Source organism: Ranitomeya imitator, chromosome 1 (assembly GCF_032444005.1).
Source record: "Ranitomeya imitator isolate aRanImi1 chromosome 1, aRanImi1.pri, whole genome shotgun sequence".
Taxonomy (NCBI): Eukaryota; Metazoa; Chordata; class Amphibia; order Anura; family Dendrobatidae; genus Ranitomeya; species Ranitomeya imitator.
Genome location: NC_091282.1, coordinates 769,744,899 through 769,758,057, shown reverse-complemented (window position 1 = coordinate 769,758,057; position 13,159 = coordinate 769,744,899). Strand labels below are relative to the sequence as shown.

Here is a 13,159-nt window from a genome sequence, read left to right as displayed (position 1 = left end):
TGCCCCCGTCATATCTCCTTCTGCCCCTGTGCCCCCGTCATATCTCCTTCTGCCCCCTGTCATCCCCTTGTCTCCTCTGTCGCTGACGCAGCAGTGTTGACGCTGTGCACACTATGGCGGCACCTTGCAGTATTTTGTCCGGTGGCTGCAAACACCGGCGGTGGAGGAAACTATGGAGCGGTGACATTACTCCTCCACACCGGGTCCTCACACAGCTGCTCTGCAATGTTGAACAAGATTTTGATGATTTTCAGAAACTAATTTGAAACTCCGGATTTGGAAAGTGACATTGTGCTGTGCCAGAGAAAGGACGTGAGTGACCGGGCACTGTGGGCAACAAGATTACTTTTCTCCAAGCCAGTGGCTACTACATCGCCTCCAGAATGGATCCATTCCATGGTGCGCTTCCTGCTACAGCCCGCAGATGGCGCTGCTGTCCTGCTCAGCTGCTGTGATGCCAGGGGGCTGACACTTGGCTGCTCTGGGACCCCCTCCCCGCAGGCAGCGCAGGGGGAGCTGAGTGTTTATGTGCAAAACGCAACTTGAGTTTTGAAGCAGCACTTGAAGAACTGCAATGAAACCTGAAGAAGCTGCAGAGAGGCTGAGATTACACAAGACCCCCAACCTGCAGAGCATCTCACCCCAGGGGAGGCAGACTGTGTGCCACCCCGCAGCAGAGTCGTGTGCCGCTGGCAGAGCTGAGCACCGGGAGCAGAGCAGGTACAGGTGTGTATGAGGAGAGGAGCAGCCTCCGCCATCGCTCCAAAGGGAGAAAGATCCTTGTGTCAGGAAATTGAGAGAATTCCTCTTCTCTGTGGGAACAGAGCGTCCTGCGGAGTATCGTCTCCGCACAGATGGCGTCTCCATTATACGGGGTCACCCCATCAGCATCACCTACTAATGTGTTACCCAGCTCAGACAGACGGCACACGAAAGCTTTACCCTACTTTACAGGGAATTTACAGCATGAAATTATCGCCCAGGTCTGTTATAAGATGTGAGTGCAGCTAGCGCTATAATATCCAGGGAGCATGAGCGAGAGCGCTATAATATCCAGGGAGCATGAGCGAGAGCGCTATAATATCCAGGGAGCGTGAGCCACAGCCCTATAATATCCAGGGAGCGTGAGCTACAGCCCTATAATATCCAGGGAGCATGAGCCACAGCCCTATAATATCCAGGGAGCGTGAGCCACAGCCCTATAATATCCAGGGAGCGTGAGCCACAGCCCTATAATATCCAGGGAGCGTGAGCCACAGCCCTATAATATCCAGGGACAGTGAACAGCATTGCTATAATATCCAGGGAGCGTGAGCCACAGCCCTATAATATCCAGGGAGCGTGAGCCACAGCCCTATAATATCCAGGGAGCGTGAGCTACAGCCCTATAATATCCAGGGAGCGTGAGCCACAGCCCTATAATATCCAGGGAGCGTGAGCCACAGCCCTATAATATCCAGGGAGCGTGAGCTACAGCCCTATAATATCCAGGGAGCGTGAGCTACAGCCCTATAATATCCAGGGAGCATGAGCCACAGCCCTATAATATCCAGGGAGCGTGAGCCACAGCCCTATAATATCCAGGGAGCGTGAGCCACAGCCCTATAATATCCAGGGAGCGTGAGCCACAGCCCTATAATATCCAGGGACAGTGAACAGCATTGCTATAATATCCAGGGAGCGTGAGCCACAGCCCTATAATATCCAGGGAGCGTGAGCCACAGCCCTATAATATCCAGGGAGCGTGAGCTACAGCCCTATAATATCCAGGGAGCGTGAGCCACAGCCCTATAATATCCAGGGAGCGTGAGCCACAGCCCTATAATATCCAGGGAGCGTGAGCTACAGCCCTATAATATCCAGGGAGCATGAGCCACAGCCCTATAATATCCAGGGAGCGTGAGCTACAGCCCTATAATATCCAGGGAGCGTGAGCCACAGCCCTATAATATCCAGGGAGCGTGAGCCACAGCCCTATAATATCCAGGGAGCGTGAGCCACAACCCTATAATATCCAGGGAGCGTGAGCCACAGCCCTATAATATCCAGGGAGCGTGAGCCACAGCCCTATAATATCCAGGGAGCGTGAGCCACAGCCCTATAATATCCAAGGACAGTGAGCCACAGCCCTATAATATCCAGGGAGCGTGAGCCACAGCCCTATAATATCCAGGGAGCGTGAGCCACAGCCCTATAATATCCAAGGACAGTGAGCCACAGCCCTATAATATCCAAGGACAGTGAGCCACAGCCCTATAATATCCAAGGAGCGTGAGCCACAGCCCTATAATATCCAGGGAGCGTGAGCCACTGCCCTATAATATCCAGGGAGCGTGAGCCACAGCCCTATAATATCCAGGGAGCGTGAGCCACAGCCCTATAATATCCAGGGAGCGTGAGCCACAGCCCTATAATATCCAGGGAGCGTGAGCCACAGCCCTATAATATCCAGGGAGCGTGTGCCACAGCCCTATACTATCCAAGGAGCGTGAGCCACTGCCCTATAATATCCAGGGAGTGTGAGCCACAGCCCTATAATATCCAGGGAGCATGTGCCACAGCCCTATAATATCCAGGGAGCGTGAGCCACAGCCCTATAATATCCAGGGAGCGTGAGCCACAGCCTTATAATATCCAGGGAGCGTGAGCCACAGTGCTATAATATCCAGGGAGCGTGAGCCACAGTGCTATAATATCCAGGGAGCGTGAGCCACTGCCCTATAATATCCAGGGAGCGTGAGCCACAGCCCTATAATATCCAGGGAGCGTGAGCCACAGCCCTATAATATCCAGGGAGCGCAAGCCGCAGTGCTATAATATCCAGGGAGCGTGAGCCACAGTGCCCTAATATCCAGGGAGCGTGAGCCACAGCCCTATAATATCCAGGGAGCGTGAGCCACAGCCCTATAATATCCAGGGAGCGTGAGCCACAGCCCTATAATATCCAGGGAGCGTGAGCCACAGCCCTATAATATCCAGGGAGCGTGAGCCACAGCCCTATAATATCCAGGGAGCGCAAGCCGCAATGCTATAATATCCAGGGAGCGTGAGCCACAGTGCCCTAATATCCAGGGAGTGCAGCCAGCGCTATAATATCCAGGGAGCGTGAGCCGCAGTGCTATAATATCCAGGGAATGCAGCCAGCGCTATAATATCCAGGGAGTGCAAGCCGCACTGCTATAATATCCAGGGAACGTATCCGCAGTGCTATAATATCCAGGAATGTAGCCAGGTCTATAATATACAGGGTGTGCAGCCAGCACTATAATATCCAGGGAGCGTGAGCCGCAGTGCTATAATATCCAGGAATGTAGCCAGGGCTATAATATACAGGGTGTGCAGCCAGCGCTATAATATCTAGAGAGCGTAAACCAGAGCACTATAATATCCAGGGAGGGCGATCTGCAGCGTTATAATATCCAGGGAGCGCGAGCTGCAGCGCTATAATATCAAGGAAAGGCGAGCCGTAGTGCTGTAATGTCTAGGGAGCCAAGTCTTTTTCAGACGTGCTGTTTCTTAGTCCTCTTCCTCCCATTCTATAGATGTAATTTTTGTTTTTCTTGCCCAGATGTAGAATCTTGCATTTCTCCCTGTTAAATACAGTTGTTAGTCGCTGCCCATTGCTTAAGCTTATCTAGATCCTTCTGAATCCTTTCTTTGTCTTCTCTAGTGTTCGTCCTCAAATTTCATTAGTTTACCTTCAGTTCCCTTATCTAGATCATTTACCGGTATAAAAATGAACATCACTGGGGCCAGGACAGAGCCTTGTGGTACCCCATTTGAAACACTCTTCCAATTGGATGTGCAACCATTTATCACTCTTTGGGTCGGATCATTGAGCCAGTTATGAACCCACCTAACCGTAGCCTTGTCAATCCCATACTTGGTCACTTTTTTCATGAAGGATGTGACATGTGGTATGTGGAGTTTGGTTTGGCTATGTTCATCTTTTTACTGATTTTTGGGAGTGTTATCTTGTTGCTCTGTATCTTTCTGTGTATCCCCTCTAATGCGACGACACAGCATTTAATGTTAATTATTGAGACATCTATTTTCAGTAGGTGAAGAACCATGGACTGTTGTCATATGAGTTTTAAAAGTTTGCTCTTGATATTTTTGAATGGCTGCCCCTTATATCAGCTCCAACAGAGAATTACCTGCTATCTTTGTAAAACAGGGATGCAACATCATTGAACAATTGATGTCTGATATGTTGATTGACCATTGTGTGGACCCTGTGGCTTGTTGACCTGTAGAGCAGAGGACAAACTGTGTATATTGACTAAATACTCAAACAATAAGAGATGAGCCTCTGCCACCCCCCTGACCTGTGGAGGATGACCTTAGACACAAATGTGGGTATAAAGAGGAATTTTCTCTCTTTCTGAGGAGAGACAAGTAGATAGATCCTGTGTGGGATGCTGAGGCTACGGCAAGCACCCCAGAAAGACTTGGAGAAACCTGGATTGACATGGAAATACTGCTGGAGGAGCCTACGTGGAGAAGTATCTGGAGCCGCACTGCCATATCGATCTCTAAGTAGAGGATTGTGACGCTCATCTCACGGGGCATTTATCCCGTTACTGGACTGTATCTGTGTTTCTAGACTATTTTATCCTCTGTGTGGTGGATTGTTTTATGGACCTTTCGGTTTGCATGTAATAAAGGTTCTTTGGACTGTTCGCTCATCTCTCACTCTCTTTGATTGTGTAATACTGGAGAAGGACCCAGTGACAGATAGTATGATATACTTTGTCAAATGATTTGCTGAAGTCAAGATATACTATACCTACCACATTCCCCAGATCCACCCAGTCAATTATTCCATTATAGAAGGAAATTAGATTAGTGTGGCATGACTTGTTTGCTACAAATCCATGCTGGCTCTGGTTAATTACTGTATTCTTATCCAAGTACTTACATACATGCTGTTTAATAATGTGTTCAAAGATATTTCCTGATATAGAAGTAAGGCTCACTGACCTGTAATTTCCTGCCTCCATCTTCTTTCCTTTTTTGAAGATAAGGACAACATTTGCCCTTCTCCAATCTTCTGGGGCTTCTCCTGTTTTCCAGGATATTTCAAAGATTCTGGCTAGTGGTTCTGTAGTTTCTTCTACTAACTCTTTCACTGCCCTAGGATGTTATTCATCTGGACCAGGAGATTTATGATTTAATATATTTTTATTGATGTTATAATTAACAATTGATGTTTCAATCAAAATCAAATTCAGATTGCACAACAGGTACAATCAACAAAATGTAAGTATATTAACCAGCATATACTTCTTTGGAAAGGGAGAGTATAGTGCAACAAATAGTATTGAAACATTGTATCATGTTATGTGAATTTATTGTTGTACTCAAATGATGAGACATGATAGGGAAGAATCGGGTGGAACACCAAGGCCAACACAGGAGGAAGGTAAAGGGAGAGGATATAGTGAAGAGCGAATATACTCGTTACTCGAGATTTCCCGAACACGCTCGAGTGACCTCCGAGTATTTCTGACTGCTCGGAGATTTAGTTTTCATCCGGCAGCTGAATGATTTACAGCTATTAGCCAGGCTGAGTACATGTGGGGGTTGCCTGGTTGCTAGGGAATCCCCACATGTAATCAACCAGGCTAGTAGCTGTAAATCATTCAGATGGAGCGATGAAAACTAAATCTCTGAGCAGTCATAAATACTCGGGAGGTCACCCGAGCGTGCTCGGGAAAACCTGAGCAACAAGTACACTCGCTCATCCCTAGAGAGGAATCTTGTTGCATATTTTGAGTGTGATATCAATGGCTCAAAATCACTAGAATGGCCAAGTGCTAAATTCAGATGAATTTCTGAATGATGTCCAGGGTAACCAAGCTCTCATATATTCGTATGAGTGCAAGTTCAGCCAACTGTTAGAGACTATGAGCTCTTCCATGTGAATAAGGTTATCTACCGCTCAACCCGTTCCAATGTAGAAGGCATGGTGATTGATTTCCAATGTCTGGGGATAATCTGTCTCATTGCAGCTAAAAATGCAGTCTAAATAGTCCCTTTTTAATGGTAGAAATAGATATAGGGAATATTAATAGTAACACTGTTTCTGGAGAGTTCAGGAAGTTAGTGCAGAATAATTTATTGAAGAGATCAAACAATCCTGTCCCCAATTTGGATATTCGGGGGCATGACCACCAAATATGGGTCACATCTCCAACACATATTTGTTATATTAGGATACCTGTGATGAATGCAGTCTGGTGTCCTGTACCATCTGAAGACGATCCTGTAATTAGTTTCCTGGAGGTGACATGATATAGATAATTTGTGAGTAAGAATAAATGATTTAGGCCAATCAGAAGTACTTTTCCCATTGGTCTTGATAGGGAACATGAGTCCCCAGCACCTCTTCCATCTTCAGCAGCCCGCATAACAAAGAAATACAGTGCAAAGGAAGTCTCCTCCCAATACACATTTTTTTCAAAATCAGTTAAAGGTCTGCTCCACGCCTCATGGCTGGTAATTTAATAATATTGACTATGGATACGGCGGTACTCCATCCAAACCTGACCAAATGAACACCTTGGTGTAATAAGACTCTCTAACAGTTTTAAGCCACTCGGGGAGACAACCTGTCTCATCTGGGACAATGGATTATCTAGTGTACCTAAGGGTACCGTCACACAGTGGCACTTTGATCGCTAGGACGGCACGATCCGTGACGTTCCAGCGATATCCTTACGATCTCGCTGTGTCTGACACGCTACTGCGATCAGGGACCCCGCTGAGAATCGTACGTCGTAGCAGATCGTTTGAAACTTTCTTTCGTCGCTGGATCTCCCGCTGACATCGCTGAATCGGCGTGTGTGACGCCGATTCAGCGATGTCTTCACTTGTAACCAGGGTAAACATCGGGTTACTAAGCGCAGGGCCGCACTTAGTAACCCGATGTTTACCCTGGTTACCAGCGTAAACGTAAAAAAAACAAACACTACATACTTACCTTCAGCTGTCTGTCCCCGGCGCTGTGCTTCTCTGCACTGGCTGTGAGCGCCGGCCAGCCGGAAAGCACAGCGGTGACGTCACCGCTCTGCTTTACGGCTGACCGGCGCTGACAGTGCAGAGGAGAGCACAGCGCCGGAGGACAGACACGGAAGGTAAGTATGTAGTGTTTGTTTTTTTTACGTTTACGCTGGTAACCAGGGTAAACATCGGGTTACTAAGCGCGGCCCTGCGCTTAGTAACCCGATGTTTACCCTGGTTACCAGGGGACTTCGGGATCGTTGGTCGCTGGAGAGCGGTCTGTGTGACAGCTCTCCAGCGACCACACAGCGACGCTGCAGCGATCGACATCATTGTCGTATCGCTGCAGCGTCGTTTCAGTGTGACGGTACCCTAAGACTACCACTATCATCCTTAGGATTACAGAGTAATATAGAGGTGTTAAGGGAGATGTAGTACAAAGAAAGAAAAAAGCCAGCTCACCGATATGTGCAAGGAGCACGGAACTTCGTCCTGACTCGACGTAGTGCAAATCCAAGTAAAAGAGAAAAATGTTCCAGCTTCTTGATAAAATGTAAAACTTTAATCCATCATATAAAATAGTAGAAGACACACTCCTGGGACAATGCCATGTCACAAGTGAAGAAAGCTATGCGTTTCGACCATACGGTCTTTGTCACAGCTGATCTACTCAGCAGTCCATCCAGTATAAGAAGGACTGACCTACCAATGGAAAGGTAGAAAAAAAAAAGGGGGGGGGGGCTCACCTGACCAAGAGTACTTATAATCACAAAAACATATAAACCATTGCCAGATATTCTAAAAAATATAAACAATATATATATATATATATATATATATATATATATATATATATATATATATATATATATATATATATATATATATATACAATGGTAAGATACAATAAATCCCATATATATGAAAATACAAAAAAAGACAGAAAAAAACATGGGTACCCTAACTGGATGCTCAATAGAGCATTAAATGTTGCCAAACAGAAGAATCAGTCAGATCTTTTAGATGTGGAATCTAGTCATAAGAAAAATAAAAACAAAAATGACAATCATAAAAATGTGGCAACCAAGCCATATGTCTGTCTACAATTCAGCCCGCAATTTAATGAGATCAAAACAATTATTAATCGGGCTATTCCAATTCTTTTTGAAGATCCCACTCTTGCTGTATTGTTGAATAATGGTTGCAACGTTGTAGCAAGAAGGGCACCTACGCTAGGCAACATATTATCCTCTAATTGCTTTATGTCCAAACAACCTAATAGCACCTGGCTTAGTTGTACGGGTTGCTATAAATGCAATATCACTAATTGTACTACCTGTAAGCATTTAATAGTTACAAATTTTTTTGGTACCAGGAGTATGGAAAATAAATATAAAATTAAAACTTTTATTAATTGTAACACATGATTTGTAGTATACAAAATAGATTGAATTTCCTGCGACAAATCATACATCGGTTGCACAATTAGAAAACTAAAAAACCGCATCTCTGAACATTTGTACGATATCAAATGTACAACTAACAGCAATCGTACCGTTTCCTCAGCAGCGAGACATTTCATTGAAATGCATTCACGCAGCACTGATTCTTTAAGAGTAACGGGCATTGAAAAAATAAAAAAACCTCCGCGGGGAGGAGACATGCATAGGTCTTTACTCACACGGGAAGCCTTTTGGATGTTTAATTTGGGTACTAGATTTCCGCATAGTTTGAATAAAAAGAGTGAACTTATGTTTCACTATTAGATATGGTAAATTGCAGTGCAGGCACAGATTCATGTATTTATATATTGCATGTTTTTTAGCCTTTTGTTTGTGTGTGTTTTTTTCTGTCTTTTTTTGTATTTTCATATATATGGGATTTATTGTATCTTACCATTGTATATATATATATATATATTGTTTATATTTTTTAGAATATCTGGCAATGGTTTATATGTTTTTGTGATTATAAGTACTCTTGGTCAGGTGAGCCCCCCCCCCCCCCCCCCCACCCCCTTTTTTTTTTTTTTTTTTTTTTTTTTTACCTTTCCATTGGTAGGTCAGTCCTTCTTATACTGGATGGATTGCTGAGTAGATCAGCTGTGACAAAGACCGTATGGTCGAAACGCGTAGCTTTCTTCACTTGTGATATGGCATTGTCCCAGGAGTGTGTCTTCTACTATTTTATATGATGGATTAAAGTTTTACATTTTATCAAGAAGCTGGAACATTTTTCTCTTTTATTTAGGGGAGATGTCCTGGATCTAAAAGTATGTCAGCCCCAAAGTAGCTAAGCAAGTGGGACGGGATTTAAGTGTTCCTCCAATTCAGTTCATAGTCCCATGGAAGGCTTTATGATGATATGCAAAATGCTATTTAATATGGGCCAGGAGATTTAAATTCATGTAAATTGGCTCAGTGTTCCCTCATCACCTCTCTGTTTATAGATAGTGTGGATTATTTTATTCCTTCGATGGCACCGTGAAGATCAGTTGATGTTACATTTACTTTCTTGGAGAACAAAAATGCAAAATAGAAATGTAAAAGTTCGGCTTTCTCTACATTATTTTTGACCACTTCACCCTTTTCATTCTGTAAAAATTCTATAGCATCTTTGACTTTTCTTTTGCTTTTGACATGCCCCAAAATCTTTTTTGTCAAGAACACCACACGGTACTCACACTGTGCGTCCGTGCGCATGTCCTGAGCAGGGACGGTATAGACCAGGATGTCCAGATAAGTGGCGCGGCTACGGAGATAAGTCGTGCAGCAGGTACAGGACCTGAAGCACGTGACCGCCGGATGAGTGGCAGAGGGGGCGGAGCCTAACCCCGGAGACGTGAGGAACAGAGTACCAGCCGGGGAGTGCAGGACAGGGTGCGGGAACCACGCGGATACAAACGGAGAGTTAAGAGATACGAAAGGGGGCACACTACTACAGAGTCAGTAACAGGTCATGGTCAGAACATGAGAGGGCGATGCAGTACAACTCATCAAGCAGATGGGAGGACAGGGACAGAGCAAAGAGATAAACCAGGAGATAAACTGAAGGTACGGAATCAGATAGCAAAAGCAAGAACGTAAACGGACCAGGTCATACACAGGCAGCACGGAAACAAGCAGACTGTAACCACAGACACACTGGGGTCAGAACTCAGCCGAGGATCAGAGTATAACTGACAAAGAATCCCGGTTCAGTGTGGGTATAAGTAACTCTCCCAGAACCAAAAGGAGGCCACAACAATTAACCCTGCGAAGGTAGAGCATGAGCCCAGACCATTGCATGACACCTTTTTTGCTGCTGTTGGTCTTCCTTGCAAGCCTCACTTCATTACTGGCTTTAGCTCTTTTAACTCTTACCCTGCAAACAGCATTATACTCTTCTTTAGATATGCCCCTATCTTTCCATTTGATATATATATATATATATATATATATATATATATATATACATTTTCCTTTTTAACAAGTTATTAAGTTCTGTGTTCATCCATCTTGGTCTCTTTAAATGCTTCCAGTTCTTCCTTCTTTTCTGGATTGTTACCGAATGCGAGCCGCAGCATTATAATATCCAAGGAGTGCGAGCCGCAGCGTTATAATATCCAGGGAGTGAGAGCCGCATCGTTATAATATCCAGTGAGTGCGAGCCGCAATGTTATAATATCTAGGGAATGCAAGCCGCAGCGTTATAATATCCAGGGAGTACAAGCCGCAGCGTTATAATATCCAGGGAGTACGTGTCACAGCGTTATAATATTCAAGGAGTGCGAGCAGCAGCTTTATAATGTCTGGGGTACTGTCTGCTGAGCTGCTGTATTGATTCATATGTGTGATACTGTCTGCTGAACTGCTGTATGTAATCCTTTCATGTGTGATATTGTCTACTAGATACAGCAATTTAAGTCTATTTTGCGTGATGCTAAGCCACATTATCTAATCCTGCGATGTATGATGCATCTGATGAGCTACATGGGTAACATGTTTCTACGTGTTGCACAATGATGTATTTCTAGGGCAGGTGTAATGATGTAGACATGATCCAGAGCGTAGGTGCAGCACAGGATAAGTCATGGACCCGTGCTGGTACAATCTCTGTCTGTGCTTCTGATCTGCAGGGTAAAGAGCCGCCGTTATAGCGCCTCATGTGACTGCCAGTGTCAGAAATGCGACAGGATCTGTCTCTCTTCCTATTGTCCCTATTCCTCCTGGAAGACACCTCTGCCGGGAGCTGCCCGGACAACTGCAAATGTGAGAAGGAGCCGAGTCACAGCGTCACCTGCAGGAACCGCTTCACCATGCCTCAGCTGCCGCGCAACACTGAGATCCTGTAAGTACCCGTCTGCTACAATAGTACACAGACCGTACAGTCGTTGCCAGAATGTCTCAGACTAACAGCAGTTTTACTTTTCCAATATCACTGGTACAGGTTTTATAGTTAATTCTAGATTGTTCCAGAGACTGATCAGATGATTTACAATAAATTGCAGTCATTCATCGCCATGAAAATGCACGTATTGTAGTTCCGCGGTGCTCACACTGTGCAGTAAATGAGGCAGTGACCCAGGAAAAGTTCACAGCAAATGTATTTCATGTCCAAACAACTCACAAAATGAATAGCACACGGTATCCTCCAGATCGCAGCCGGGCGTCACAACAGTCTATATCCAAGATCGATAGCACCACTGTATCACGCTGCGGGGTGCCAGGCATTCACTGCTCTTGGCTCTGTGTTACCTCACACAAGCTGAACTTGCAGAGCCACCTGCTCTGCTATTTGCAAACAAACACTGACAAACTCAACCCTTTGCTGCAGGGTGTTTAAATGGAATCTGTGTGTCACACCCTCAGATACTTACCTGTCCGGCCGGCGCGCTCCCGCTGTCCTCCCTCACTGCATTCCGCCCAGCTTCACGGGCTCTTGGTGCTTCGCGCATGCGCCATAGCGCTTCTTCCGCCGCCAGGGGTTCTGGGAGGTCGTGACCCGGTGGCTCCAACCCAACATGGCGGCGCCCACCGGGTATTTCTGTTCGGCGTTTACACAGGTAAGACGCCTGTGTATCTTCGTTGTAGTGGCTCCTGCCTAGCCAAGGAGTCCCTCTTCGTTCCCAGGTCCATGTCTCTGCTGCTACTTGCTAGCCCAGTGTCTTTTCCTTTTTGCTCGTCCTTTAGTAGCCTTGTCCTTAGCAGTCTGGTCCCTGGTAGTCTTGTCCCCTCCGTTCCTTTTCCTTGTCCTTTCCTTGTCTCGGTAGTCCATTAGTCCAACCACCGTTTTCCTTTTGTTTCTTTTTCCCTTCCTTTTCAGCTTCCAGCCACCCTCAGTTCGTTTCTTCTTTGTTTTTCCCGTTTTTCACCCCAGTCGTCCCTTTGGCTATGGCAGTTGTGGTTCCATCCCCCTTGGGCCTGCACCTAACGCTCCCTGTATAGGGAGTGGTTCATCTGGTCCGCTCATCCTCTGGGGCTCAGGAGCCGGGACCCAGAGGGTCCACTTTCGTGTTTTTCTCCCTTAAGGTACCGTCACATTTAGCGACGCTGCAGCGATCTAGACAACGATCCCGATCGCTGCAGCGTCGCTGTGTGGTCGCTGGAGAGCTGTCACACAGACAGCTCTCCAGCGACCAACTATGCGAAGTCCCCTGGTAACCAGGGTAAACATCGGGTTACTAAGCGCAGGGCCTCGCTTAGTAACCCGATGTTTACCCTAGTTACCAGCGTAAACGTAAAAAAAAAAAAAACACTACATACTTACATTCTGGTGTCTGTCCCCCGGCGCTGTGCTTCTCTGCACTGACTGTGAGCGCCAGCCGGAAAGCACAGCGGTGACGTCACCGTTGTGCTCTGCTTTCCGGCCGTCGCTTACACAGTGCAAAGAAGCACAGTGCCGGGGGACAGACACCGGAATGTAAGTATGTAGTGTTTATTTTTTTTACGTTTACACTGGTAACCAGGGTAAACATCGGGTTACTAAGCGTGGCCCTGCGCTTAGTAACCCGATGTTTACCCTGGTTACCAGTGAAGACATCGCTGAATCGGCGTCACACACGCCGATTCAGCGATGTCTGCGGGAGTCCAGCGACGAAATAAAGTTCTGGACTTTCTGCTCTGACCAACGATGGCACAGCAGGATCCTGATCGCTGCTGCCTGTCAAACTCAA

The 13,159-nt window shown here is 46.0% G+C and overlaps 1 protein-coding gene across 1 annotated transcript in view; it reads left to right on the top strand.

Annotated features, from left to right (window-relative positions):
• The first annotated feature begins 544 nt into the window (after positions 1 to 544).
• TSHR (thyroid stimulating hormone receptor) overlaps positions 545 to 13,159 on the top strand; it is a 194,606-nt gene continuing 181,991 nt past the window's right edge. Inside the window, 2 exon segments of the mRNA XM_069735746.1 lie at positions 545 to 726; positions 11,123 to 11,334. Coding sequence (XP_069591847.1) covers positions 11,171 to 11,334 — 164 coding nt within the window. The 5' untranslated portion in view covers positions 545 to 726; positions 11,123 to 11,170.